Source organism: Linepithema humile, chromosome 1 (assembly GCF_040581485.1).
Source record: "Linepithema humile isolate Giens D197 chromosome 1, Lhum_UNIL_v1.0, whole genome shotgun sequence".
NCBI lineage: Eukaryota > Metazoa > Arthropoda > Insecta > Hymenoptera > Formicidae > Linepithema > Linepithema humile.
Window position 1 is genome coordinate 10,260,769 of NC_090128.1, and position 25,145 is coordinate 10,285,913.

The 25,145-nt window shown below is 40.3% G+C and overlaps 6 protein-coding genes across 11 annotated transcripts; 2 read left to right on the forward strand and 4 right to left on the reverse strand.

Annotated features, from left to right (window-relative positions):
• Nucleotides 1–22: 22 nt before the first annotated feature.
• mah (mahogany) lies at nt 23–4,550 on the reverse strand. Its single transcript, XM_012375641.2, has 9 exons — nt 4,053–4,550; nt 3,497–3,617; nt 3,214–3,326; nt 2,901–3,033; nt 2,687–2,821; nt 2,441–2,550; nt 2,009–2,215; nt 1,622–1,940; nt 23–1,432 (listed from the first exon to the last, which is right to left on the reverse strand). The coding sequence occupies exons 1-9, from the start codon at nt 4,186–4,188 to the stop codon at nt 1,039–1,041; spliced, it is 1,668 nt and encodes a 555-aa protein (XP_012231064.2). The 5' UTR covers nt 4,189–4,550; the 3' UTR covers nt 23–1,038.
• A 156-nt stretch (nt 4,551–4,706) lies between these two features.
• Nucleotides 4,707–13,625, reverse strand: Polr2A (RNA polymerase II subunit RpII215). Its single transcript, XM_012375640.2, has 7 exons — nt 13,424–13,625; nt 11,900–12,169; nt 8,100–11,630; nt 7,533–7,921; nt 7,308–7,426; nt 6,726–6,917; nt 4,707–6,552 (listed from the first exon to the last, which is right to left on the reverse strand). The coding sequence occupies exons 1-7, from the start codon at nt 13,499–13,501 to the stop codon at nt 5,411–5,413; spliced, it is 5,721 nt and encodes a 1,906-aa protein (XP_012231063.2). The 5' UTR covers nt 13,502–13,625; the 3' UTR covers nt 4,707–5,410.
• Nucleotides 13,626–13,741: 116 nt separating this feature from the next.
• Nucleotides 13,742–15,663, forward strand: KdelR (ER lumen protein-retaining receptor). The gene is made up of 3 exons (XM_012375610.2): nt 13,742–13,953; nt 14,099–14,288; nt 14,362–15,663. Exons 1-3 carry the CDS (start codon nt 13,863–13,865, stop codon nt 14,717–14,719), a joined length of 639 nt encoding a protein of 212 aa, XP_012231033.1. The 5' UTR covers nt 13,742–13,862; the 3' UTR covers nt 14,720–15,663.
• Nucleotides 15,077–16,275, reverse strand: PolG2 (DNA polymerase subunit gamma-2, mitochondrial). Its single transcript, XM_012375609.2, has 2 exons — nt 15,736–16,275; nt 15,077–15,638 (listed from the first exon to the last, which is right to left on the reverse strand). The coding sequence occupies exons 1-2, from the start codon at nt 16,273–16,275 to the stop codon at nt 15,204–15,206; spliced, it is 975 nt and encodes a 324-aa protein (XP_012231032.2). The 3' UTR covers nt 15,077–15,203.
• Nucleotides 16,272–17,666, reverse strand: GatC (glutamyl-tRNA(Gln) amidotransferase subunit C, mitochondrial). 2 transcript variants are annotated; one of them, XM_012375612.2, is made up of 2 exons: nt 17,048–17,207; nt 16,272–16,647 (listed from the first exon to the last, which is right to left on the reverse strand). In XM_012375612.2, exons 1-2 carry the CDS (start codon nt 17,065–17,067, stop codon nt 16,272–16,274), a joined length of 396 nt encoding a protein of 131 aa, XP_012231035.2. In that variant the 5' UTR covers nt 17,068–17,207. The 2 variants fall into 2 exon arrangements, 1 of the variants encoding a protein (XP_012231035.2); XR_001101514.2 differs by lacking the exon at nt 17,048–17,207 and adding an exon at nt 17,531–17,666 and having other exon boundaries at nt 16,508–16,647.
• Nucleotides 17,554–25,131, forward strand: mim (missing-in-metastasis). 5 transcript variants are annotated; one of them, XM_012375604.2, is made up of 14 exons: nt 17,554–17,694; nt 17,756–18,140; nt 18,707–18,768; nt 18,976–19,049; nt 19,206–19,290; nt 19,420–19,511; nt 19,593–19,879; nt 19,969–20,268; nt 20,560–20,688; nt 21,084–21,240; nt 21,330–21,626; nt 21,701–21,840; nt 21,956–22,302; nt 22,509–25,131. In XM_012375604.2, the coding sequence occupies exons 2-14, from the start codon at nt 18,069–18,071 to the stop codon at nt 23,224–23,226; spliced, it is 2,760 nt and encodes a 919-aa protein (XP_012231027.2). In that variant the 5' UTR covers nt 17,554–17,694; nt 17,756–18,068; the 3' UTR covers nt 23,227–25,131. The 5 variants fall into 5 exon arrangements, with proteins under 5 accessions (XP_012231027.2, XP_067204005.1, XP_067204004.1 ...); XM_067347903.1 differs by having other exon boundaries at nt 17,558–18,140; nt 21,171–21,240; XM_067347902.1 differs by having other exon boundaries at nt 17,559–18,140.
• Nucleotides 25,132–25,145: the final 14 nt, after the last annotated feature.

The window sequence follows — 25,145 nt, forward strand, 5'->3', positions numbered from 1 at the left end:
TACAGTATTTTTGTAAACTAACTATAATGCAATATATCTTTCTTATCGGATATATATGTTGTCACAATTTGTAAAAAAGTATCAATCCCGTCTCTTATCGGCCACGAGACATCAAAGAATTGTATTTAAGTTGCGATTTAACGTCTTGTTTACATAAACAACCTCGGGACGATCAAACCATCCACGAAACAAACGGAAACGAACTAATAACCAAACCACGATTGCAATGAATTCATCTGGCGCATTGATTATATAAATAATAGAACGTAAAACAAACGAAAAAATTAAGCTGCGCATAAGCGACATCTAGGACCGATTTTCAATGTACGACGGTCCGTGTTATCCAATAGAAAAATGTACTTTCTAGAAATTTTAACAAAGAACATTTTAAGCCCTGAAACACTAGGGTATCAATTGTGATCTAGGGATCTAGGGTATTGCGCAACATAGTGAAAACTCACTAGTGCATTCACGACCTCAGTGATCAACTATCCTGATGAACGTATTCAATTTTCATTGTTATCACTATGTTGCTTGATGCACAATCAATGCATAATTGACGTCAAAAAATGATTATCAAAAGTAAATGTCACAATTTGTTATTATCTTTGCTTTATTCTTGCTATATTCTTTTACATTCTTTTTTCAGCGCAGAATATTTAATGATTCCAATATCGCTTTGCAGCAGAAAAGTTCAAATTTTTTAAAAACAAATTTTATCAATGCTAATGAATTAAATTAGATTTCAATGGAGAATTTCGATTTAATAACTATATTCAGTCGTTAGGTAGTTTCTTTTATAAAAATGTTTTTCAGGAAATAAAGAGGGTTCTTTTCATTAATTTTTATTATGCAAGTTCTTTATTAATTATTTATTATCTTCTTCATTACACGATAAAAAAAAAAACAAATTGTTAAAAGAAAAACATATTTTTTTCTAGCAAGTATCGACACTTCTTTTACACAACCATTTAATCGTCTTCAATAAATCTTTAAAAATGTGTAAACTTAATTGTAATTAGTAAAGTTAAATTATATTCAGTTCGCAGTAGTATTGACAATGCATGGCGGTGTAAAACGTACATAACGTATAGTATTCCAAATGTTGACGTACGTCGAGGACAGTGTGATCGCTATACCGATTGTCACGATAAAATAACCGAAGTAATTAATCATCCTCTTGAGACTCCATTTCTTTCTTTGTCTTGCCGTCTCGTCAGTCTCTTCTTGCAGTCCACCTGTAGACTTCCTAGTTCGAGTTCTGGTTGGTTCAGCTGCATCGACTAGGTACAATTGATCCTCCTGATGAGTACTAGTAGTTGGTGTTTGATTGATTTTCTCTTTGTCTTGTTCATTTTCACAGCAATCGACGAATTCGCTTGATTGTGAATTTGTTTCATCATCCAAGTCATCGAAGTAGAGATATGTATAACTGTTAAACATCCAGTATTAAAACATTAAAATACAAATCAGATAAATTTGAGATATTTTGGCAAAATAAATATTTCTTTAATTTACATACAAAGTAAACTAAAAGTATACCCAGAAAATTAAACGCTATTAAAATTTTTGAGATTTAAACATCTGTTTTTCGGACATAAAGTTGAATAAATTTCAGCACCTGCGGGGATTATTTGTGTCATTCAGGAAACCATAGTAGATCGAACGTGAATGAGCTTTGGGATCTAGCAAGTATTCCTGTTCACCGCTGAATCTTTTGCGAGAACCTGGAGAAACTCCTTCGAGGGTCGCTGCTTGAATCGATTTTTTTAATGTTAACATTCGACTGTATATCAAGGGAGGTAACATGAACACCAGCGATCCGGTTAACGATCCACCAATCAAGGCCATGACGATGTCGAAGCGTGACACTGATTCACCCACAACTACGCTGAGTAAAACCACCGCCGATCTCATAGCGCATCGTTTCCATCCAAAGGCTGATTTAACAAAACATTTTAAATAATTGGAGTACTTAACATTTCAATAAATAAATTGCAAATTATACTTCTTTGCACGCTCCATTGATCCTCCAGATGCTGGAAGAGCGCCGAGTAACCGATCACGCTGGAAAAGCATAACTGAAGAGCAGCTAACAGAATGGCAATGTTTGCAATCGATCCAGAGGGAATAGCTTCGAGGAGATTGGCGGTCGTATTATCGCCGTATTTCCATACAGCTAGGCAAACCGTAACGACAAACAAGGATCCGCTTGCTGTGATTTGAAAACAAATATAAAATTAATATGGATATGTAAGTTGTTGCAAAATTTGGACATAAAATTGTTTCAATATCGAGAAATTACGTAATAAATTGTTAATTGTGAAGATTATTTGATATCAATCACAGTTTAAGAAACGAAAGTTTAAACAAAGAGAGAAGAAACAAAAGATTAAGACAGAAGAAATGAGATATGTACAAATAATTTGCTGTTTGTTACCTATGAAAGAAAAAAAGATAGCTTTGTCGATCTCTTGAGGGCGACGCATATCAACTTGTATTGTCATTAGAGTTGGATGCACATCAAACTGAAAAGCCAGTATGGCATATCTGAAAATTCGTTCAAATTCATTACTTAATTGTTGCTTGATGGAGCTTGATCGAGCTTTCAGTTTGATACAAAAAGATGAAACATTCGACATTTAACTAATTACTTTAATAATTATATTTTGAAAACTGCACATACCCGGAAATAAATTTGTCCCAAGTCGGTGAAGTGGTTATTGGCGCAACGTTGAATGTTCGATCGTCAGTTATGATACTCCACCATACTAATATCGCCGTTAAAGTTACCGCTACGCTAGAGCACGTCGCCACCCATCTGCAGTAATTTAATAAATTGTTAATTATTTTGCTACATTCAAGTAGAAAAAATATGTGTTTAACAGGAAATATCTTACTTCATATCTCGCGGACTGCCCAGCCACATTAACGGGCAAAGTAAAACGCCAACAATTAGCAACCAGTAACAGAAGGAGAGATTGAAATGCTGATCCGATATTTTGAATCCAAACAAATGCAAGTTCTGTGAAGCTAGAGAATCATATTTGCATTAAATTTAGCGCACAATGATTATTATGCACAGATTTAATATATAAATGTACACTGCCAGATACTGTAGTATAATCCAAAGAGAACCAATTTTAGAATGAAGTTTCAGGATAAAAATTTCTGTCCTTTGTTTTATTATGATAGAACACATCTTTTACTCACCGACTAGCAAATTTGGAACACCACAACCAAAAACTGTCAAATCCAAAAGTAAAGTAACGATAGATCGTACGCGTGGTCCCATTGTTAATTCCGTCACAGCGGCGAGAGGATAGCTGTAATTTTAATCATGTCGAAATACGAAATCTATTCTTAAATATTTTTGTTCAACAATCTATCAGCATCTAGATGTAGAAAAAAATGTCTGGAAGATGTACTTAAATATGTAAACATCTGTTATATATATGTTAAGTATTGTAATTTTAATTAAAAAAAAAAAGAATACCGATTCTTCCGCGAAATCTGTGGATCCAGAGCATTCGCAATGATCCATGACTTTCCCAGTAGAATGGCCGTATAAATTTGCAAACCGAAGACAATGAGCACCAAAGGGATTCCGTACAATCCTAATGACATACTTTTCTTTAATTTTTTTTCAATGTAAAATTAGAATTATTTTAAAAATTTCTTTCTACATGAGAGTTATATAATTCATCAACACAAACTTCACTAGAAGATAGAATATTATAAGTATTAATGAAACAGCAATTTGCCAAGATATTTTTTATTACATACAAGCGTTGATTAACACAAGTATCGTTCATTATTATCTAAGACGTTTAATTAATTAAGATCTTAACTTATCACGTATATAATAATATAATCACAAATATACAATCGTACAAATCAATCAATCCTCCCTTAGCATAGTTTCTTGCTTTTTTACAAATTTTTCTAACTTCGATAAATACATGTGTGCTCAAGTCTATAAAAAACTTATTCTGATAAAAATTACAATCATCGCGCGAGCAATTTTACGAGATTGCAAAGAAAAGGCTCACCGCACTGGATGATCGCTCGCGGTAGCGCGATTATCGGAAACACGCCGAAAATGTCGATGATGCACAGGGTGGCGAAGAACAAGGACAATCCCGAACTCGCATCCTTCCAGCGCAACGGTATTTTTTTGCGATTCATATTGCAGTGCGTTCACTATGATATCGCTGAAGTACTGAAGTAACCGATATTCATTACTGGCGTCATGGTAAGAATTCTCGGACCGGTTCTCTCCTGCGGTATCGCGCCGAGGTAACTTGATATCGAATCACGTATTACTTACTCCAAATGGAAGGGCAGTAGCAAAGAAGACCTACGATACACACGACTTGCGCATTTTGCAAGTTAACAAGTTAAGTTACAGTAAATTTAACAAAATTTTACTGGTGACTTAAAAAATAAATAGAATGCAACAGAATGACAATAATAGTCTGAAAAAAGTATACGTTGTAAAATGCATGTGGCATTTTGAATGTTGCTGTTTCGATTCACGTTTGCTTGCTAAAGTACATTGTGGGTCTTCCTTACTGAATGCACCTCTGTCTGTAACATATTTTCTTTACTATGCTATAGTATATATATTTTCTTCAATATAGATAACTTTCTTCAAAAAGCAATCTAAATTAAATCGAAAAATGTGTGAAAGTATAGGAAATATGTTATTTTTTCTTTGCAATCGGCGAACTGACGGAAATCGAATAACAGCAACAACCAAAATGCCACGTGCATTTTATATTGTATATTTTAATCATATTGTTATCTTGCTATTATTTTTAATGTTATACTATTTATTTCCAAAGGGTAAAACTTTTTTAAAAGTTATAGTATTTGTCAACTTGTAAATGTTTTATATTGTAGGTCTTTCATATTTTCGATAAAGTATCGAATTATTGTGGCGTAAAGTGATAATAAATCCGAGAACTATCTTATCATGATAATTATTGTTTGCTTCAGTACTATATCATAAGAGGGTATAACACACTGCAACATAAATCATGAGAAAATACCGTTGAGCTGAAAGGATGTGACTTCGAGACCGCTTTTGCTCTTCATCACTCTGTACATTGTTGAAATTTTCGATGTGTTTCCGACGATCGTCTAGTGTAATGAATTCCTCTCCGCAATCTTGCAAAACTGCAATAACCAACAAAATCGCATTGCACATTTGTTCAAGAATAAAAATTTGTTTATAGATGATCATGGAATAATTTGTGAAAAAACTGAGCACTTTGAACCGAATAATTTTGATTTGGATTACAAATCCAAAATATGTATTTATCGAAAAAAAGAATTTGTAAAAAAGCTCTTTACTAATTTGAAAATTCTTAACCATTAACCGCGTATCTCGCAGCAATTGTCATTATTAATCATCTGTCTCGTAAGCGGGTGACGCTGGTGAGTACGTAGGACTCGTGGGTGAGTATCCTGGCACCGGCGGCGAGTACGTTGGACTTGTCGGCGAATAGCTGGGACTCGTGGGTGTGTAAGTTGGACTCGTAGGTGAATATTTGGTGCTCGACGGTGAATACTGCGGGCTCGTGGGCGAATATGTCGGACTGGTAGGCGAATAATTCGGACTGCTGGGCGAGTAACGTGTACTGCCTGATGCCGTGTGCTGTGGCGAGCTCGGCGAGTAGGATGGACTTGTGGGCGAATATGTCGGACTGGTCGGCGAGTAAGTGGGACTCGCGGGCGTATATTGCGGTGACGTGCCGGCGAACGACGGCGAGGTAGGCGAGTAACTCGGACTTGTCGGCGAATATTTTGGACTGCTAGGTGAGTAACTCGGACTCGCGGGCGAATACTGCGGTGAACTCGGTGAGTAACTGGGTGAAGTAGGTGAGTATGAAGGCGACGCGGGTGTATAGTTGGGCGAACTAGGCGAGTAGCTCGGCGAGGTCGGTGAGTAACTCGGCGACGTAGGAGAATAACTTGGACTTGTCGGTGAGTAACTTGGTGATGTCGGCGAGTAGCTTGGTGATGTCGGCGAATAACTCGGTGAGGTTGGCGAATAGCTTGGTGAAGTCGGTGAGTAACTTGGCGATGTGGGCGAGTAGCTCGGCGAAGTCGGCGAGTAACTCGGCGACGTGGGCGAATAACTGGGACTGGTCGGCGAGTAACTGGGTGACGTCGGTGAATAACTCGGACTTGTCGGCGAGTAACTGGGTGACGTTGGTGAATAACTCGGACTTGTCGGCGAGTAGCTTGGCGACGTCGGCGAATAGTTCGGGCTGGTCGGCGAGTAAGTCGGACTCGTGGGCGAGTAGTTCGGACTCGACGGTGTCATGCTGGGAGACGTGGGCAGATACGCAGGCGATGTCGGTGAGTAGCTAGGTGAGGCTGCGCCTGCTGGTGACATCGGGAACGGGCTCATGCTGGGCCCCGGACTACCCGGGCTTCCCGGCTGCGGTGAATAAGCAGAATATGCCGGCGATAAGCCCGACGCGTCCGACGCGCCCGACGGCGAGAAACACGCACCTCCTGGAGTCATGCCACTGCTCAAAGCTGTGAAATAAAAGAGAATAATTAATAAACACTGTTCAACGCGCATTTTGCTTAAAATTATGTAGAATAATTTTTTGTATTTTTATCTTCTTATTTAATTTTACAAACAGATACAAAATTTATTGAAAATTTTATACGATAGAACAAATTTTTAAATGTTATGAGAGACTTACCGGGTGACATGCTTGAGGCACCGTAACCTGGAGTAGCTCCCATCCAAGGAGTCATCTGAGGACTCATACTTGACATACCAGTTACACTGCCGAAGAACATTCCTGCTGTTCCCATCATACCTGCGCCAACCGCCATCGGAATCTCGATACCAGCTTTGCATTTCTCCGCGTCCAATAATAAATCGAAGCATCCTAAACACACGTGTAAAATCATGATTTTATCAGTTGTCATGCTATCATTTGTTACTGCTGACAAGAGCATTATCTTAAATTTTATTGCAAAATTATATTTTCGAAAACGTAATTCTACATTAATAAATTTCTTCATATATTGTATTGATATAGTTCTTCATATATTGTATTGATATAGTTCTTAATATCATTTTAAAAAGAAAAAAAAATTATATTAATAATTAATAAAGTAATTATGTAAAAAATCATTATCTTTGAATTAAATCTTGTACATTAAGAGATAATTTGTGACATATTTTTACATGAACAATAAAATAGAAGTCAGAATGCAAGCGCATTCGTTCGTAGAAGAACATTTTGTAAAATTGAATTAAAGAAATTATATATTACCTGTCCCAATACGCGGAAGTTGTCCCATAATAATGTTTTCAGATACTCCCCGCATTGGATCTACCTCTGCATGAGATGCAGCATCCAATAAGACATCGACTGTTTCTTCAAAGGAGCACCTACAGCAATTGAGTTTCTTATTAATATTCTGCATGTCTTATTGCCAAATATATTTCTCTGCATATGTTTCAAATTTTTCGATAAAAAACAAAATACATTACTAACCTCATAAGGGCTCCGGTATCTTGTCTGTTAATTCCGTGACGTGTAATTGCCATGAGATGGCCCTTCGCCGTCATAACATCGCACAGTAAAGCGAGATGTCGATAATTTACATAAAGACCATAAAACTGCAACACCGCATTCATTTCTTTTTCTACGGACTTCCGCACAGCCTCGATGCCGAGCACTTGGAATATTTCGCAGATATCGTTACTGAAGGTCCTTACAGGATCCACGTCTCTCTCGCTCAATACTTTCATCAAGCTCGTCCCGTCTGTTTCCAAAAGCCATTCCGCGATAGCCTTAAATTCGCCTGTGTCCGTGATAACAATGCGCTTCTTGGAGTCTGTTTGTGGTAAATGCATATAAACCTTGCCGATAGCTTCGATACCCTGAAAAAAATATTAGACGTTACATTACATACACAATATTGTTATAAATATTATATTAAACCGGGAAATTCAGCAGAATATAGAATAAAAATAATTGGACATGAAAAGCAATGAGAGCCTGAAATACTAATACAAAGATGCGAAAGACTAATCCACTTAGCATATTTATCTCATGTACCTGCAAAGTCATGTCACTAAGCATGTTCGCTTCGATGCATCGTAAAAACATGTCATCTTCCATCTTATCTACGGTTTCCTCGTCCGTCTCCTGGAACTTGTTGTCGTCGCTGTTCATTATCCTAATTCGCAGCACCAGCTTCTCGGCGTTGTCGTCGTTGAATATGCAATTTAGATCATCGCCGAAGCCGGCGTTGATTTTCTCCGCGATTTGCTCCATCGTCAGCTTCTTGTCGGTCATCCGTTTTCTGTCCAACTCGATACGCAGCAACCACGGCGAGATTTTCGTGGGGTCGAAGTCAGGCATCTCGTAATACACGTTGACGAATTCCTGATCCTCCGAGATTACTGTATTTTGCGGATCCGGATCGTAATAAATCGCCGTGTTGGCCGTCACTTTCTTCAGCGTCGTGTGCTCGAGTCGGCAAAGTACATTCTTCGCCTTCTCAGCGTCTCGCGCGGCTGCGCCCGTCAGGAACACCGTGAGCGACGGCGCTTTCGGTTTTTTACTAATGTTAATGATTTCTTTCAATCGGGGCACACCGAGAGTTACGTTCTTCGATGACACACCGGCAAAGTGGAAAGTGTTCAGTGTCATCTGAGTGGCGGGCTCGCCGAGAGACTGCGCTGCCAAAGCGCCGACCATTTCACCGGGTGACACCTGAGCCTGCTGGAATCGCGTCTCAATTTCTCCAATCAACCATTCAAAAGCTTCGCTGGACAGCCTAAACTCCTCGGAGACGCATTTCGTGCATAAAGTAGATCGAACTAAGCACTGGAATAGTAAAGTTGCGTTCTCGTTCGCCTGTTTGCTCAGTCTGTCATCTCCGGCGACGATGATGCATTTATCCAGAAGGTCCTTCACGCCCTGGATCACCCTCATGGGACTAAGATCAGTCGGCGCTCGTTTGTTGATGTGGAAAATCTTCTGTACGTTCCAAATCATCCTCTGCAAATTGCACGGTAGCACGACCTTGGACTCACCGCTCGGGAAGATCTCTCGGAGCACGGCGCGATCCTTGTTCAACTGTTCCCACTCTCTCTCCAGCTCGGAGATCACCTCGCCGGAACCCATCATCTCCCGGACGATATCCTCGTTGAATATGCGTCGCAGGTATCGTTCGTTGGTTGGATCGAACTTAAATTTCTTCTCGAAGGCCTTGTTGCTCACCTTGATGGTGGGCAGATTCTGAAACTCCACGGTCTCACCGCAGAGGCCGTCCTCGCCGTAGCGCAGCTGGATCAACTGGCCGACGGAGTTACGCACGGTGCCGTCGTAGTGCACCATCACCGACTCCATAGCCTTTATCAGACGACGCTGGATGTAACCGGTCTCGGCCGTCTTTACGGCGGTATCGATAAGACCCTCACGACCGCCCATAGCGTGAAAGTAAAACTCCGACGGCGTGAGACCGGCGAGGTACGAGTTTTCGACGAAACCGCGAGACTCGGGTCCGTAGTCGTCTTTTATGAAATGCGGCAGGGTCCTCTTGCGGAAACCGAAGGGTATTCGTTTACCTTCAACGTTTTGTTGACCCACGCAAGCGATAACCTGTGAGATATTAATGTTGGAGCCTTTCGAGCCCGACACCACCATAGCCTTCAAGTTGTTGTATTCAGTAAGAGATTTCTTGGCGGAACCACCGGTTTTGTCTCGAGCGTCGTTTAGGATTCTGTTCACTTGATTCTCGAAAGTCTGACGCAGCGTGTTACCGGGAGTAGGCTCCAGCTCCATATTGTGCGCCTTCTGGATCACCTCTATCACGTCCTCCTTGGCCTTCTTGATCGCCTTCTGGATTTCCAAGTATGTCTGTGGATCGGCAATAGTGTCGCCGATACCGATTGAGTGACCCTCCAGCAGCAACCAGTTGTTGATGACAGTTTGAATGTTGCCGTAGAAGCGTCCGCATACCTCGTGGCCCAGCTCCAGCATACAGATGTGAAGCAACGATCCGGCGGACGTACCCAGGGTCTTCTTGCAGAGAATACCCATCACGAGCTCTCCGTGCTCGACCATTACTTTGGTGTCGCCCGGCGAGATCCATTTGTACGGGCCGTCGTCCTCCTCGTCTGGATGAGTGCTGTGCGTCCGTATCATGTTCACATTCCCCGGAATGATAAGAGAGAACAATTGCTTGCCGGTCCACAGTGGTTTCGGCTTCAGGATGCACGGCTGCGGCATCTTGCCGTCCCAGCTGGGCAGAAACATGAGCAGATTCATCATCTGCTCCTTCTCGATGAAAACGTCGCGTTTCGTCATCTTCCTCACGGCTGTTAAAGTATCCTGCACGATACCCATGACCGGTTTGTTCGCTTGCGGGGTTATGATCTGGCGCGGTGTCACGTGAATGTTTTCGACCTCCGCGCGAGTCTCCATCGATTGTGGCACGTGTAGATTCATTTCGTCGCCGTCAAAGTCGGCATTATAAGGCGACGTGCAGCTCAGATTCATACGGAATGTGCTCCAGGGTAACACCTTCACGCGGTGACCCATCATACTCATTTTGTGCAGCGTCGGCTGACGGTTGAAGATCACGAGATCGCCGTCGCGGATGTGCCGTTCCACTCTGTAGCCGCACTGCAAGTGCAGATCCGATGTCTTGGGGTGGAAGCGCAGATCAATCCTCTCACCGTTGTCGCGTACGATGTACTTCGCGCCGGGATACTGCGAATTGCCCCGCCTGACTAATATCTGCATTTTGTCAATGTTGAAAGGCGTCACAATTTCGGGGAATGTCAAGTTCTGCGCTATACTGCGCGGCACGCCTACTTGGTCGATGCGCAAATTGGGATCTGGTGTGATGACGGTGCGCGCAGAGAAGTCCACACGTTTCCCCATCAGGTTTCCTCGAATTCTCCCCTCCTTTCCCTTCAGCCGGGCCTTGATCGCCTTGAGTGGTTTCCCCGACTTTTGCATCGCCCGCGGCATACCCGGCATGTCGTTGTCGACGAGCGTCGCTACGTGAAACTGCAGCATCTTTATGTTCTCCAGGATCACGTGTGCTGCCGCACCGGACTGCTCGTTTCGCAGCAATTCGTTGTTCGACTTGATGATATCCGCTAGTTTGTGAGTCAAGTCATCCTGATTCTTGGCAGAGCCGTACATGATGACTGCGGGTCTGACAGACAACGGTGGTACGGGAAGTACAGTAACTATCATCCAATCTGGTCGGGCAAATTTCGGATCCATGCCCAGGATGAAGGATTCCTCGTCCTTGATGTGTTTGAGAATTTCCCACGCTCTCTCGGCTGAAAGATTTATCTTCTTCTCCTGTGTATCTTCATTCACATGCTTCCATTCTGCAGTGACGTCCAACCCAGATCGTCTGAGATTAGGTTGATATCTACCACAACCTCCGTGGCCAGGTTTCCTTTCCATCTGTGGCTGACTTTCCGCATTCTCTTTGTTAATATCCATTTCATCTCCACCTTCGCAAATGTTCTTGCTTTTGCATAGATCATAAACAAATGCAAGTCGCTTCCGCGGCTGTCCCTTTGTCTTCATGACAATTTCTTTAATTTTTGGATTATGCTGCAAATCACAAAAAAGATAATTACTTATTATCAATATTTTAAAGATGTAATGTTTAGATAAGATAATCTAATTATCAATTTTTTCTGAATAATGAAAGAAGATTAAGACATACAATTTATGTAAAATTCAGTAACACATAATGTAAATCATAAATTTTTAAAGATGTAGAATGTGAATGAGCAGTTCAATAATTTTAAAATAAGAAATTTCTGGTTTTCATAAAAATAAAATAATTTTTTAAAAACATTTTTATACTAGTTACTTACAGGGCCAACAAGCAGTTTAGAGCAGTAGAAACACACACATCTCAATATCTTGATGGTCTTTGTAATGAATCCAACATGAAATACTGGCTTTGCAAGATCTATATGACCAAAATGGCCAGGGCATTCTGTCATATTACCAGCGCATGTTTGACATCTGGAATTTCTGTCAATAACACCTTGTCTTGGATCCATGAGACCGCCCAATTTAGGGCGGCCACCTTCCATGGTTTCTGGAAATCGTATGCCGCCATCTGTGACTGACATACGACGCTGTATAACACAAAAACATGATTTTTTAATAACGTTTTACAATACTATATAGAACGTATTCAACTTAAATATACAACATGATATTTGAATGCTTTTTAGCCATATGTAAATAACATTTAAGTATTGCTGACCAAGATTTAACTTTTATATATATAATTTATCAAGGTAGAAGTAAGGTAGAGAAAAGTTTAGAGGTAATGAACAAGATAGTACAGAAAAGAGAAAAGCAAAAAAAAGAAAGACTACAGAATTAAAAATGAGTAAAATGACAAGATTAATAGAAATAGAATTGATAAAGGATTAGTAGAAATAGAATTGATAGAAGATTAGTAAAAGTAGAATTGATAGAAATAGAATAAAACAAAGAAAGTAAAAATTAAAAATACAATAATATATACCAAAGATAAACTAAAAAAATAAATCAAAAAAGTAAATAGAAGCTTTAGAATGACTAAAATTAGAAGTATGATATAATCAAAAATATATAAATTATAGAATTTAACTTCAAATTTGGTTGTGATCTTGACTTAATTTCATTTGAATAAATACCAAAATTTATATCTAAACTTGGAATACTTGGAATACTTAGAATCACCATTTATAATGTCATAAAAGATACAAAGTTATACAGTTTATAAGGTATATAAAGTTGAAAATTAGTTAAAAAGTTTCTAAATAGAAAAGTTAAAGTTATATCAAAATTGTTTTCTCAGCTCTTTGCTTTTTGGTAATTTTTATTAGTTTTGGTTAGGATTTATAATTCTGTTTTATAGATTAGAGTAAGAATGGTGTAGTGTAATTATATTGTAACCACACAGAAGCCATCCTAAGCTGCAAGGTTAGGATTAGATAAATAAATAATTTATCGAAGAAATGTAATACATTTAAATTGTTACACTTCATATACCATAGTCTTTAATATTTTTTACTTTACTTTAATAGATTTACGTAAAAATACTTGATAAAAAACGTAGAGAAATTAGTAGAACAATTCATATCCTCATTGACCTCGAAAACTAAAACACTGGACACAATTTCAGTAAGTAATATAACGATATTTACACATTAGAACGAGTTTTGATAGAATTGCCGAGAAAATTATACTTAATCTCACAAAATTTCCGCGAGAATAACATATTCGCATTCGAATTGCATAAGATTGTATTAGGAAATTTTTCGATTGCCGAGAAAAACTCGTTATTTTATGAAAATAATATTTTAACCGATGCTACGAAATACGAGCAGTTTACTTACTATTTCATCCGGCGAAAGAATGCCGAATTGGACGCGTTTCACCGTCCGCAAAGGCGCTTTGGAGTCAGACGTAGCCATTTTCCTAGAACTTATCGCAACACCTCCGGACGCCTTCTGCGTCGTGACTCCTCAAACGTTTTTCGCTATTGTAACGTTTATCTTCCACCATTACTCGCCCTAAACTAAATAATTGTCAGATGTCATACATTATTTCTGAAAAAGAATCAACAGATTGTCCAATATAAAAAATGTATTCTCCCCTAGCATCGTCATCACACTGCATCTAGTATACAGTGATCGAAATCAGGGGAGGTCGGCGGGTCGGCCATCTGCTTTAATCGCAGCCAGAGCCACGTCATATTTGTGTGCCGCTGTGGAGCGAGCTGTGCGAGCTGGCTTCCGCGTTTTTACATAAAATTACATTTCCACAAACGCAAACATGAATATATTTCGGCTGCTGGGTGATCTATCGCATCTCCTAGCTATTATTGTACTTCTTATCAAGATATGGAAGACGCGGAGCTGCGCCGGTGAGTGGCTTCCTGTCGTTCCCGTGTCACTTTTACGGGACCGTCGTATTCACCGTTTAATTACGGTCAAACAATGTGTTACAATCAAATTACCGCGTCATGCTGCTTAATCGGCGACGATTATCGACGCTTCAACTGTTTGCAGGTATCAGCGGCAAGTCACAAATACTATTTGCCATTGTTTACACCACTCGTTACTTAGATCTCTTCACGACGTTTATCTCGGCGTATAACACTTTTATGAAGATCATTTTTATTGCCGCATCCTTCGCCACGGTCTTCTTGATGTACGTCAAATTCAAAGCTACTTACGATCATAATCATGATACGTTCAGGTGAGTTTTTGATTATTGCCCAACTACTTTCGCACATGAATGGATTGATGACAGATTGGTACATTTATTACAGGATTGAATTCCTGATTTTACCTGCATTCGTACTGGCGCTGTTGATCAATCATGAACTGGCTTTCATAGAGGTCCTATGGACGTTCAGCATTTATCTAGAATCAGTGGCAATATTACCACAATTGTTCTTGGTATCAAAGACAGGCGAGGCAGAAAGCATCACCAGTCATTATCTATTTGCATTGGGATCTTATAGAGGACTGTATTTATTTAACTGGGTCTACCGTTATTATGCTGAGGATCATTATGACTTAATCGCTATTGTCGCCGGATTGGTACAGACAGTTCTTTACTGTGACTTTTTCTACCTCTATATTACCAAAGTACTGAAAGGCAAGAAGCTACAACTACCCGCTTAGCTTTGGTTAAGAGTATTATCCTCTTGTATTGAAGAAGCATTTGACTGCCTGTTTTCGATAATAATTGTCGATTCAAGATAAATTCGGGCAATCTTGGGAGGCTCGAGAAACGTGCAGCATACGTTTCTGCTAAGTACAGAGTGTTTCGCAGCATTTTTCCTATTTTTAAACACTTCCTTCCTTCCATCATGCATCACCTCTTGTGCAATCCTATGCTGCGTTTTCTAGAAATCTAAGTTCCCCTCGTTATTCTTTCGTACTTTAGTTCAACAAATGTACATTATTATAAAATCAAGATATCATATGAATTTAGATATTTAACAAACAAAAATCGGAGTAAAAAAATGAATCAGAGACTTTCATTTATACTTACAGTTTATATTGTAACTTTCAGTAATAAACATAGTAAATTAAATATAATTATAACAATATCTTATATATGTTGGTCGGAAATTTTAGAACTGCATTGTGCCGATTCGGCGATTCAGGAAGAACGTAAAGTAATATACTTTACTAAATTAGTAATGTGAACCGCCTCTTTAAGAGTCGTTGAACGATTTTTTACATGTACAATGCCATTCTTAAGACTAGTCCTATCCACCGACACGACGAATGGTATCAAGCACATTTCTATAATTTGTTCTGTATTTGTTAATATCGTAGAAACCCCTTTTGTTCTAAGCATATTATTTAAGTATAGCACAAAGCGATTCAAGTCTTCTGTATCCAGATCCGTTTCATTCTTATGTCTCATTATGTGGAACGTTGTTTTGTACGGAGATAACTTAGGATGAATATAAGCTCTAGTTGACTTGTCCAATATGTGACTATCGCAGAGCAGCGCCAGACAGCCCCAATCCAGGGAAGCGACATGTTCGACCATATGCAGATCCGCAGCAATATCTTTATTACTTTCAGTCTGTAAATAAATATCATTTAAATAATTTATCTTTTTTTTCTCTTTTTCACATTCTCCTCAATATCTTATTTTATTAAGAAACTATTGCGCTTTATACCTGAGGATACAACTTGCGTACGCCAGGATAATGAGTGATTGTCTCCACAGTGATATTTCCAAAGGGAAACTGCGCTTCGATTTCCGTCACGTCAAGATTCTTCGCCTTCTTAGTCTCTGCAAGCGTGAACCTCGAGGGACTCTGTGCAAGTTTGCGCCACCATACTTTGCGCTCTCTTTGTGTCTTGTGTAACAGATTCTTCGATTCGGACGCCTCAACGATCACATTGATTTTGACAGTTTTATGAGATGACACTTTAGCCGACAACAGAGATTCGTTCCACGCATTCTTTGAAGTTGCCAAGGTAGCGAGAGCGAACGGCAGCACATCGTCCATCGAATTGCTCCGCAGCATCTGCAATGTGTCTGCAATTGTGTCACAGAGGAATACGTTATAACGTGGCATCGTGATGCAGTGAGAAAACCAGTGTTCCTCGAGATTCCTCAGCAGCAGTTTACCCTGAGGACCGTATGCGAAGCCCCGCTCAGAAAGATTGAGAAAGTACGGACTAATTGTCTTCAGTATAGCTTCCAAACTCATTGTTTGGAATCGGATTTATCTGTTGTTAAAGGTGCCACAAAGTACTCCTCTTCTAATACTGCTGCGTTTTTCAGTATCTCTCGTCGATCGACGTCGTGGTGCACCACGTCGTCCCGCAGACGAATGTGATCGTTCTCCAGGGTGCTGTACATCGGACGTACTGACTCGTCGATGTGTGCCGTCCGCAGCCGTTCTGCAAACGCTATTGCTTCCTCTAGCACTCGTTTACTTTGCTCGTACTCGAAACCAACCAGCGCCAGCTTCTCGATTCTCTTAATCGTCGTCTCGTTGATCACCGGCTTCTTGTTGCCTGGCCGATCGTCGCTATTGTTCTCCACCGGTTGTCTCGCTCGCACTGTCGATGCGTATGTTCTGAAAAATGGAATCGTGTCACATCGTTGCAGAGAGATGATGGCACTTTTATTGAAGTGTCTGCATATTTGCTGAATTCGTCGCAGCGTATTCATGCTTGAGAATGATCTAGGATCAGATTTGACCGTGTTTGACCGTTCGTAACTTGCAGCTGATCGCCTATAAGTCTGTTACTTTTAGATGCACTACATTCGTGGTTTGTTTCACTTTCTCCGCTAAATGAATCTGTAATAACTACAGCTCGAATTTTTATTAAAAAAATTCGTGTATTCACTAAACAAACTTTTGCTATGTAAAAGTTGCATAAATCTTTGCCAAGTAAAAGCTTTTTTACACTTTTTACTACATTATCAGTAATGCAATATCTGTAATTATTATATATTACAGTAAAATTACAAACCTAAACAATCTTCGAAGCATTTTTAAAGGGAAATAATTTATATATAATTCACATAAATTACATATACATAATTTACTTCTTCTAATTTTGTTCTAATTAGTTATCAAATGCAATTTGAATCCTTTCGGAGGATTTGCACTGCAGCGATGCATTGCATGCTGTCGCATTCCTAACGATTTTTTATCCCTAGAAAAAAAGTCTTTTTATTGGACATTGCATTACACGTTCAACGTAATGTAAACACTCCAATCGGTTCTTGTTACAATTGTCAGAGAGAGAGAGAGAAAGAAAGAAAGAGACAGAACAAGAATGGTTATGCTATTACGCGCCAATCAGAGCGGTGATAGACAAAAGCGGTGTTCACCAACCGCACGACATGCACCTCTCTATGCAGTCCGGAAGATGTTTCTTCAAACTCCTCTCTCTTCCTCCTTCTCCCTCTCCCTCTCACTTTTCCCTGCGGGATAACGATTAGGCGCATACCGAATACATCGATCCCGATTTCTGGAACGGGGTCACCACGTAGGGGGCAACGATCCAGCAGCGCCTGCACTGAGGAAAACAGATTCGCACGCGAACGCGAGCTGGCAATCTCGGTCTGACGATCGGCGATCCGCGCGCACGTCGTCTGTCGCTGTTGTGTTTACGTGCGTGCATACATAACGTAACGTGCAACGGGACGCGTGTTTTTCTATTTTCTTTTTGCAGTGTCATCAGCGAATGCAAATGCGGAGATTCGTTTCGTGTCATTGTCGGTAAAGTCTATTGAGTCACGACGCCTCTCGTCGTTTCGCGTGGACGCGTCCGCGCCCGCCATCCTCGCCGTTTTCTCGTGTCGCCGCCTCTCATTCTCTCCTTCACGCTGTCGCGCGATCGAGAATGACGAGCCACACTGTTCGTCCTCGCTGGCGGCAGTGCATCGTTTTCGTAAACGTTGACGACGCGAAGTGAACTCGTCGTCGCAATTGCCGTGCTCGCACGGAGTGCCCATTGACGAATTTAGGCCAGTCCAAACAAAAAGATGGATGCGACGATAGAAAGAGAGTGCAGCGCGTTGGGCGGTTTATTTCAGCAGATCGTCACTGACATGAAGGTGAGAAATGATCGTTTATTAGACTCGACCAAGTGTTCGCAGCATTCTACATTTATTATTCCACATGCTTCATGTTTTGAAAAACATGTCGTTTTTTCTAATAATCTCTTATTACACAACATGCTCTTTATATTTTGAGGCATTTGCTCGTGATTATTATTGCTTACCTCAGAAACAAACATTAATAATCTGCAATTGACACTTGTTAACATTTTTTACAGCTTCTACACGCGAAAGCAAATGCTTTAAGTGTCAAATGTTTTAATATTATTTATGTTTTTCGAAATATTTGTTATAATAAATAAATATAAGCAAAAATATTTGCTTTATTTGATTTGTATATTTGTCACACATTGAGAAATACATTCTAGTTTATGAACTAGTTATTTGATTGTGTGTGTAAACAAATATATGGGCGTGTATGATTATGTTATCTATCACTAATATAGCAATCTAGACTATTCCTATTTGATTGATATTGTGCAAACTGTGATATGCAGGAACTGTGTCAATGTTAATGGAATCTTTGAATATATTATGATATTTTTTATTTCCTTTTTTTATAGAACGGAGCACCACTTTGGGAAGATTTGATTTCAAAAGCTACAAAGTTACATGCAAGTCTGAGGTGAAGATTTATATAATTTGAAATATATAGAATATTTCCTTGTGCTTGCTTATAATTTTTTAAAATATATTTTAATATACAGAAAATGATGTTGTTTTCAACATTAATAGAAATTCTACTTTGTATTGATAAAATACCAGTATACATTATGTGATTTATTACCTTTTAATGCTCTTTAGTTTTAATATTTGATACATATTATTACAGAGCTGCTATCTTGGCTATTTCTGCATATCTTGAGGCTTTTCAGAAAATAGCGGATGCTGCAACCAGTGCCAGAGGTAAATCTCTCAATTACATTAATAAATTATAATAAAACTTATTTTTTAAACTTATATATTAGGATTGTCAAAGATCTGAATTAAATACTTAATTAAATAATGAATTGATATACTTAAATAAAATAAATTAAACTAAAAATATTTTCTGCTATTAAGGTGCAACAAAGGAAATCGGTACAGCATTGACACGAATATGTTTGAGACATAAAGCAGTAGAAACTCGTATGAAGTCATTTACTAGGTATGTTGAAATATTTTCTATATAATCTATATAATATTCTATATAATAATAATAATTTATTGAGATTCTAGATATATTTCTTTCAACTGCTCAACATTCTTTGCACTCATATGTGTTGTTTCTTTTAAGCGCTATTATGGATTGTTTGGTACTGCCTTTACAAGAGAAATTGGAAGATTGGAAAAAGTCTTTGATCAATTTAGATAAAGAACATGCCAAAGGTTAACAATCATTACAATATTCTAGCAAGCCACATTTTCAACATGTCATCTTTCTATAATTCAATTTTTTATTATTTTCAGAATTCAAAAAGGCAAGGACAGAATTAAAGAAACGTTCCACTGATACTTTGCGTCTGCAAAAGAAGAAAGCGCGAAAGGGTCAAGTTCATTTACACGTTCAAGGACAGCCTCAAAGTCATAGTTGTTCCAGCGATGTCGAGCTCAATAGGATGCTGGAGTCATCAGCAGCGGTCGTTCAGGAGAAAAGACTGAGTTTAGAGGAAACGGAACGGAAAGCCGTCCGCGCAGCCCTCCTCGAGGAGAGAGGCAGATTCTGTCTGCTCGCCCGATTCCTAAAACCCGTTCTCGTTAGTAAACTCCACAGATTTACACGTATACATTCATAAATTGATGTAGAATTGTGTACATATACATATATGCGTGATTAACAATTTAGGATGAGGAGATAGCGATGTTAATGGAATTGACGCATCTGCAAGAGGTCTCCGATCAATTGCAAAGACACGCCGCGTCGCCCCATCATTTACCGCCTGCATCCGAGCAGGTAATAACGGACATAAAAGGTTGCGACGTTACTCAATGGTCGTTGGCTACGCCGCCGTCGAGTCCATCATTGTCTCTCGGATCGAGGAAGAGTTCTATGTGTTCGATCAGTTCTCTAACTAGTAGCAGTAGTGGATCTTGTAAAAGCCATCCGAGCCCGTCCGGACATCCGTGGCACCGATCGCTTTCTCAGGTAATTACGCGTCGGTTTCTCTCATTTCTTTTTCTCTCCCTCTTTCTCTTTTTTTCTCCCCACACCGTTGTTCTTATGAATTGATCCATTAAGTGTCTTTTTTTTTTTTTTTTTTTTTCTTGTACCTCGTTGGTTTCATGCACATTGCATGATTGATGTGGTAACACCTTTAGTGCATTAGCCGTAATACACCTTGGTAGACGCGCGCATAGATTTTACAGCACGGATAAATCTATTTGCCCGCCGAGCGACAGCTTATTGTATGTGTAGTCGATGTTGTACTCCTTGTAGCCAATCGGTGTCAGACCCGCCAGCATCAGCGGCATCGCGACGCTACGCCACTTGACGAGTGGCAGTTCCCGTGACTCCGGCTTTACATCTCAGGACACATTGTACAATCAACCGATTTCCGAACATCAGGTAAGATCAGTTTATTGATCGGTAGAGAAATTCGTGAAAGTTCGTGTTGTTTTACGCTAAGTCTTCCCAGGGCGGAGGAAACGAGGTGAGAATTAGTTTCTTTAACGAGTTCTTTGAAAGATCTGAAAATTTAGTTTTAGAATAATTTTTAATTTATTGTTAATTCGTTAACTCTAAGAAGTACACACTCACCGTCGCAGAATACTGGCAGAATCTCGAAGACTCAATCTGAAACTTTGCAAACTTCCGCTGTCTAGTGATTAGTTTATCGTTTAGATTCGGCTTATGTGTATTCCTCATGCCAGTTTTAGACAGATTTTTTAGCTTAACTTTGACTCGTGTGTGTCGTGTTGTACTACTTAATAGTCAAATAAAGAGACGGCTTGTATTTCTAGGTATCAAATGTGTCTTCTCTAAGTAATCAAAGTACCGGTTGCACTGTAACGAGAGCCGTGACAACCTCAACTTGGCCTGATTTGCAGGAAACGTCCGTTCAGTACGATCGGCAAAATCCAGGCGCGGTGAACGAACGGCCACATACTATTTCCTCCGGTAAGCAATTATTTTAATTTTTTATGAAAGAGCACTTCTGTGCTTCGATTTGCTCAGTCATTCAGTTTGTTTTTTTTTTATTGTTACAGCGTACGAAAAGGGACACCAGAGACCGGCGCTCAGCGTTTACACATTCCAAGCTCCGGAACGCGATGGCAGTAGTTGCTGTCACAGCCAGCCCGCCTCACCGGTCTCCTCTTCCTCGTCATGTTCTTCCTCGAACCAGCTGTCTAGGGTACAACTCCGTAGGAATAACGGCGGCAATCGTCCGCCTATACCGAACAGATGTTCCAGCCTGGAACGACCGACGATCCCGGTGAAGAACGAGCCGCCCGGGAGCCCGCGGAGCAAGCCCAAGTTACCTCTTCCAGCTCACTTGGCGAAAGGTTCGTGGAATAGTTATATACGTGTACCTAATCACATACGATGTGAGATCTATCGACGTAATGACATGATGCAGAGCTGGCGACTCATCAGCTCCAGCAGCCGATGTACGTAAATATGCACGAGCTGGCGAATCTGGCCGCCAGCCGTGCTCAAGAAATGCAGTTACCTCTGCCGCCCCCTCCTGCGTCGTTGGCGGCACCGGGAACCGACAAGGTATCCAAGCAGAAGCGATGAAGTATAAGCTTTTGGTTTTTTTTACTTTTGTGTTTTTTTACTAATGCTAAAAGATATGCTTCACGCTTACTCATACGATCTGAAATTCGTGCAGACCGAAGTTCCGGAAAAAGACGCCGGCAGTCAGACGTCTGAGTCCAGCTTGGAGTCTAGCAGCGGATACGGAAGCCAGAACACCTTACCGCATTCTCACTCGCTTCACAATCAAAACGAGAACACTTGGAATGTACCTGGTGCCGCGGCCACGTTAATGTCACGCAGAGGATCGACGCAGACGATCAGACCTCCGCCGCCGACGAGACGCACGTCCACCATCATCATCGCACCCCCCACGTCCGTGACCGAAGGCGAAAACGTTTGCGACGAAACGGAGAACCTTCCTCCGCCGCCTCCGTTCCTTCTGGAAGGTTCCTCGCCTACAGCCAGTCCTAAGTCTCAAAGGTGGGAGTCGACATTGTTCGGTTTCTAAGTGAATTGCTTTCATCTGAATTGAAGAGTTTGATCATGAAAATTTGTATTGAATGTTTTCATTTTGTTAAGTTCATCTGGAAAAAATTATAATTTTGGAAGAAAATTTTTAGATTTTTAAAAGTCTAATTATAATCCTGTAAGATTCTAGTTATACTTAACGCTCTTTTTCTTCTTAGATCCATCTCGGTTTCCGAGACAGTGAGGACTCTGACTGAACTCCGTCATACTCCAGCCAGTCCATCGCTCTTGCGAAAGGCCACCGGACAACAGCAGGCGCACAATAATCCCTCGAGCATCATCCAGCATAACGCCGTATTGCAAATAACTCGTGCGTCGGTGGAACGTTCCTGTTCGGCCATCCGTTCGGCGTCCCAAGAACGCGGAACCGTCGGCGCACAAACGGTCAGTGCAGCCGGTGGAAGTACCAGCGGCCAGGCTGTCGGTCAAACTGCGGTCCAAGGACAGGGACCGGGTGGCGTGGGCCAGGGCTTCATGGCAGTGCTCAACGCCAAACTCATCGGCACGATAGGCAGCAGCACCGCGGCGGGCGCGAACGCGAGCGGCAGCCCAAAATCTCTCAGGAAGCAATCAATCTCGGAGCAGCAGCTTCAGCAGCAGCAGCAGCAGCAGCAACAACAGCAGTCTAAGAACGTGAAAACAGCAGCTCCGGGCTTCCTCGAGACGCTGAACGCCAAACTGGCGCAGCAGCAGCAGGCTTTACAGCAGGCGGGCACGAGCAGATCAGCGAGCGTCAGACGCATCATGGGCAATCGCGTGCCCATTATGGATCCCGTACAAGTGCGAGACTCCCTCATGGATCAGATCAGGCGGGGCACATCGCTGAAGAAGACGAGCGGTCCAATCAACGATCGTTCGGCGCCCAAAATCTACTGAGTAGTCCAGCAGCGATCTTCGCGTAAGTCCACAATAAATCCGCGTTGCTCCACGAATTCTACGTGCAACGTTGTCCTTTTTTCTCGATCGTGTGAGACGCGATAAAAAACCCGTTGAATTAAGAAAAAAAAATATCTTCCGATTCCTCGTCTCGATATTACCGGTAAAGTTTCTACAATTATGCGCAAGTGGGTTTCGTGTTATACGCGCGAATTTATCAGCCGTTACGTTTATTGCGCCGCTGTTAATCCGCTGAGATCCTCCTGTTACACGCAGGCTCCATATTAAATCGATATATGATTTATTGTATAATAACACACATGTATCGAAACATTTGCGCCGCATTGAGTAAGAATTGATTGGGAGTAGTTTTATGTAGGTTTACGGCGTTATATATAAGATTATATTGTAGCGATAGTATTCTCGAAAAAAAATGCAGCATAGGAAGATTTTTATATTGTATTAATATTTACGAAAGAAAACTGATTTGATTAGGGAATTGTCTCGTAAGATCCATATCGATACAACGACAATACTTCAGTACAACTTGTGTCTTATAGTTCTCTATTTTTTCTGCTTAAACACAGCTTGACACAGCTTGAACGATTCTCTTATTGCTCTATTATCGCCATTGCCTTAGTCCGTAATCGAATATACACGATGGATCTGATGCGATTTTTCCGCAAAAGTCATACATAATTTAATATCGAGCTTGTGTAACTCAAGACACATATCCGTTACAAATATCTCTTACGTGTGTTTGTTTTTGCTTTTCATTTTTATACGATAGGAGAGAAAGAGAGAAAAGAGAGAGAGAGAGAGAGAGAGAGAGAGAGAGAGAGAGAGAGAAAGAGAGAGAGAAGCGCGAGTCTATTTTGCTAGTTTCTACGCTTTACGATTCCACGTTGCGCGCGTTTAACTTGACGAGATGGTCGTTTTTCCAGTAGTGTATTTTTCGCCGTTCGAGATTCGTATCCCCGATTACGAATCGGTGTGGTACATATACTAATAGCACATATACTATGCGACATCTCTTTCAATGTCGGTAAATGTTAATAAGCGTATGTGTCGCGCGCCTTCGCGAAGATGATAATATATTTCACGGTCGCCATCGCTTGCAAGCTGCTACATTCACTGCTATGTTACTTGGCGAATTTACGAGAAAAATGTCCCTCGGTCAGGCGAATGCACTGAAACGTTCTCGAGTATTTAAACGTCTCGCATTGTTAGAGTATTCTCTTTTTTTTTTTTTTTTTAAATATATACATATATCTTTATACGCATTCTTTACGTTTTACTCGTCGTTGTATTGTTGCCAACGCATCTTCACCGCCAATGTACACTGCCTAACTCTTATTTGGGCACGCAGTCGGAAGCATACGTCTAATCATCTAGCGCGAGATGACGACGAATATCGATTATTACTGCCAATTACATTCATCCTTTCATTCCTCACGTAATTAAGTTTTTAATGGTATTGTAGCAAATCGGCGCGATGAATAGTGTATAGTGAGCAATAGTATATATATGTTTATTTATTTCAAGCATTTTTAACTGTGTATACAGCGTGAATAAATAATATTACTTCCAGAGAATTTATCCATTTGATATTTAATTGTACTTTCGAAAGCGAGAATTAAGGATAATATATGATAACGGACAGAGAAATAGATTCAATTAAAAATATCTTCACTAGTGGCAAATCCGATCTTATCAGCGTTAAATGTCAAATGGACAATATAATCACGGATTAAAATCGTATTAAATAAATAATCGTACATACACTGTAATGAAATACTATTTAATGTAGCGAGAACTCGATTGAGGTGATTGTTAATTTGTAATAACTATTACAATGCGATCAAACGTGGACAACAAATAAAGATATAACACATTTGTCTGAGATTCAAGGTGTATTC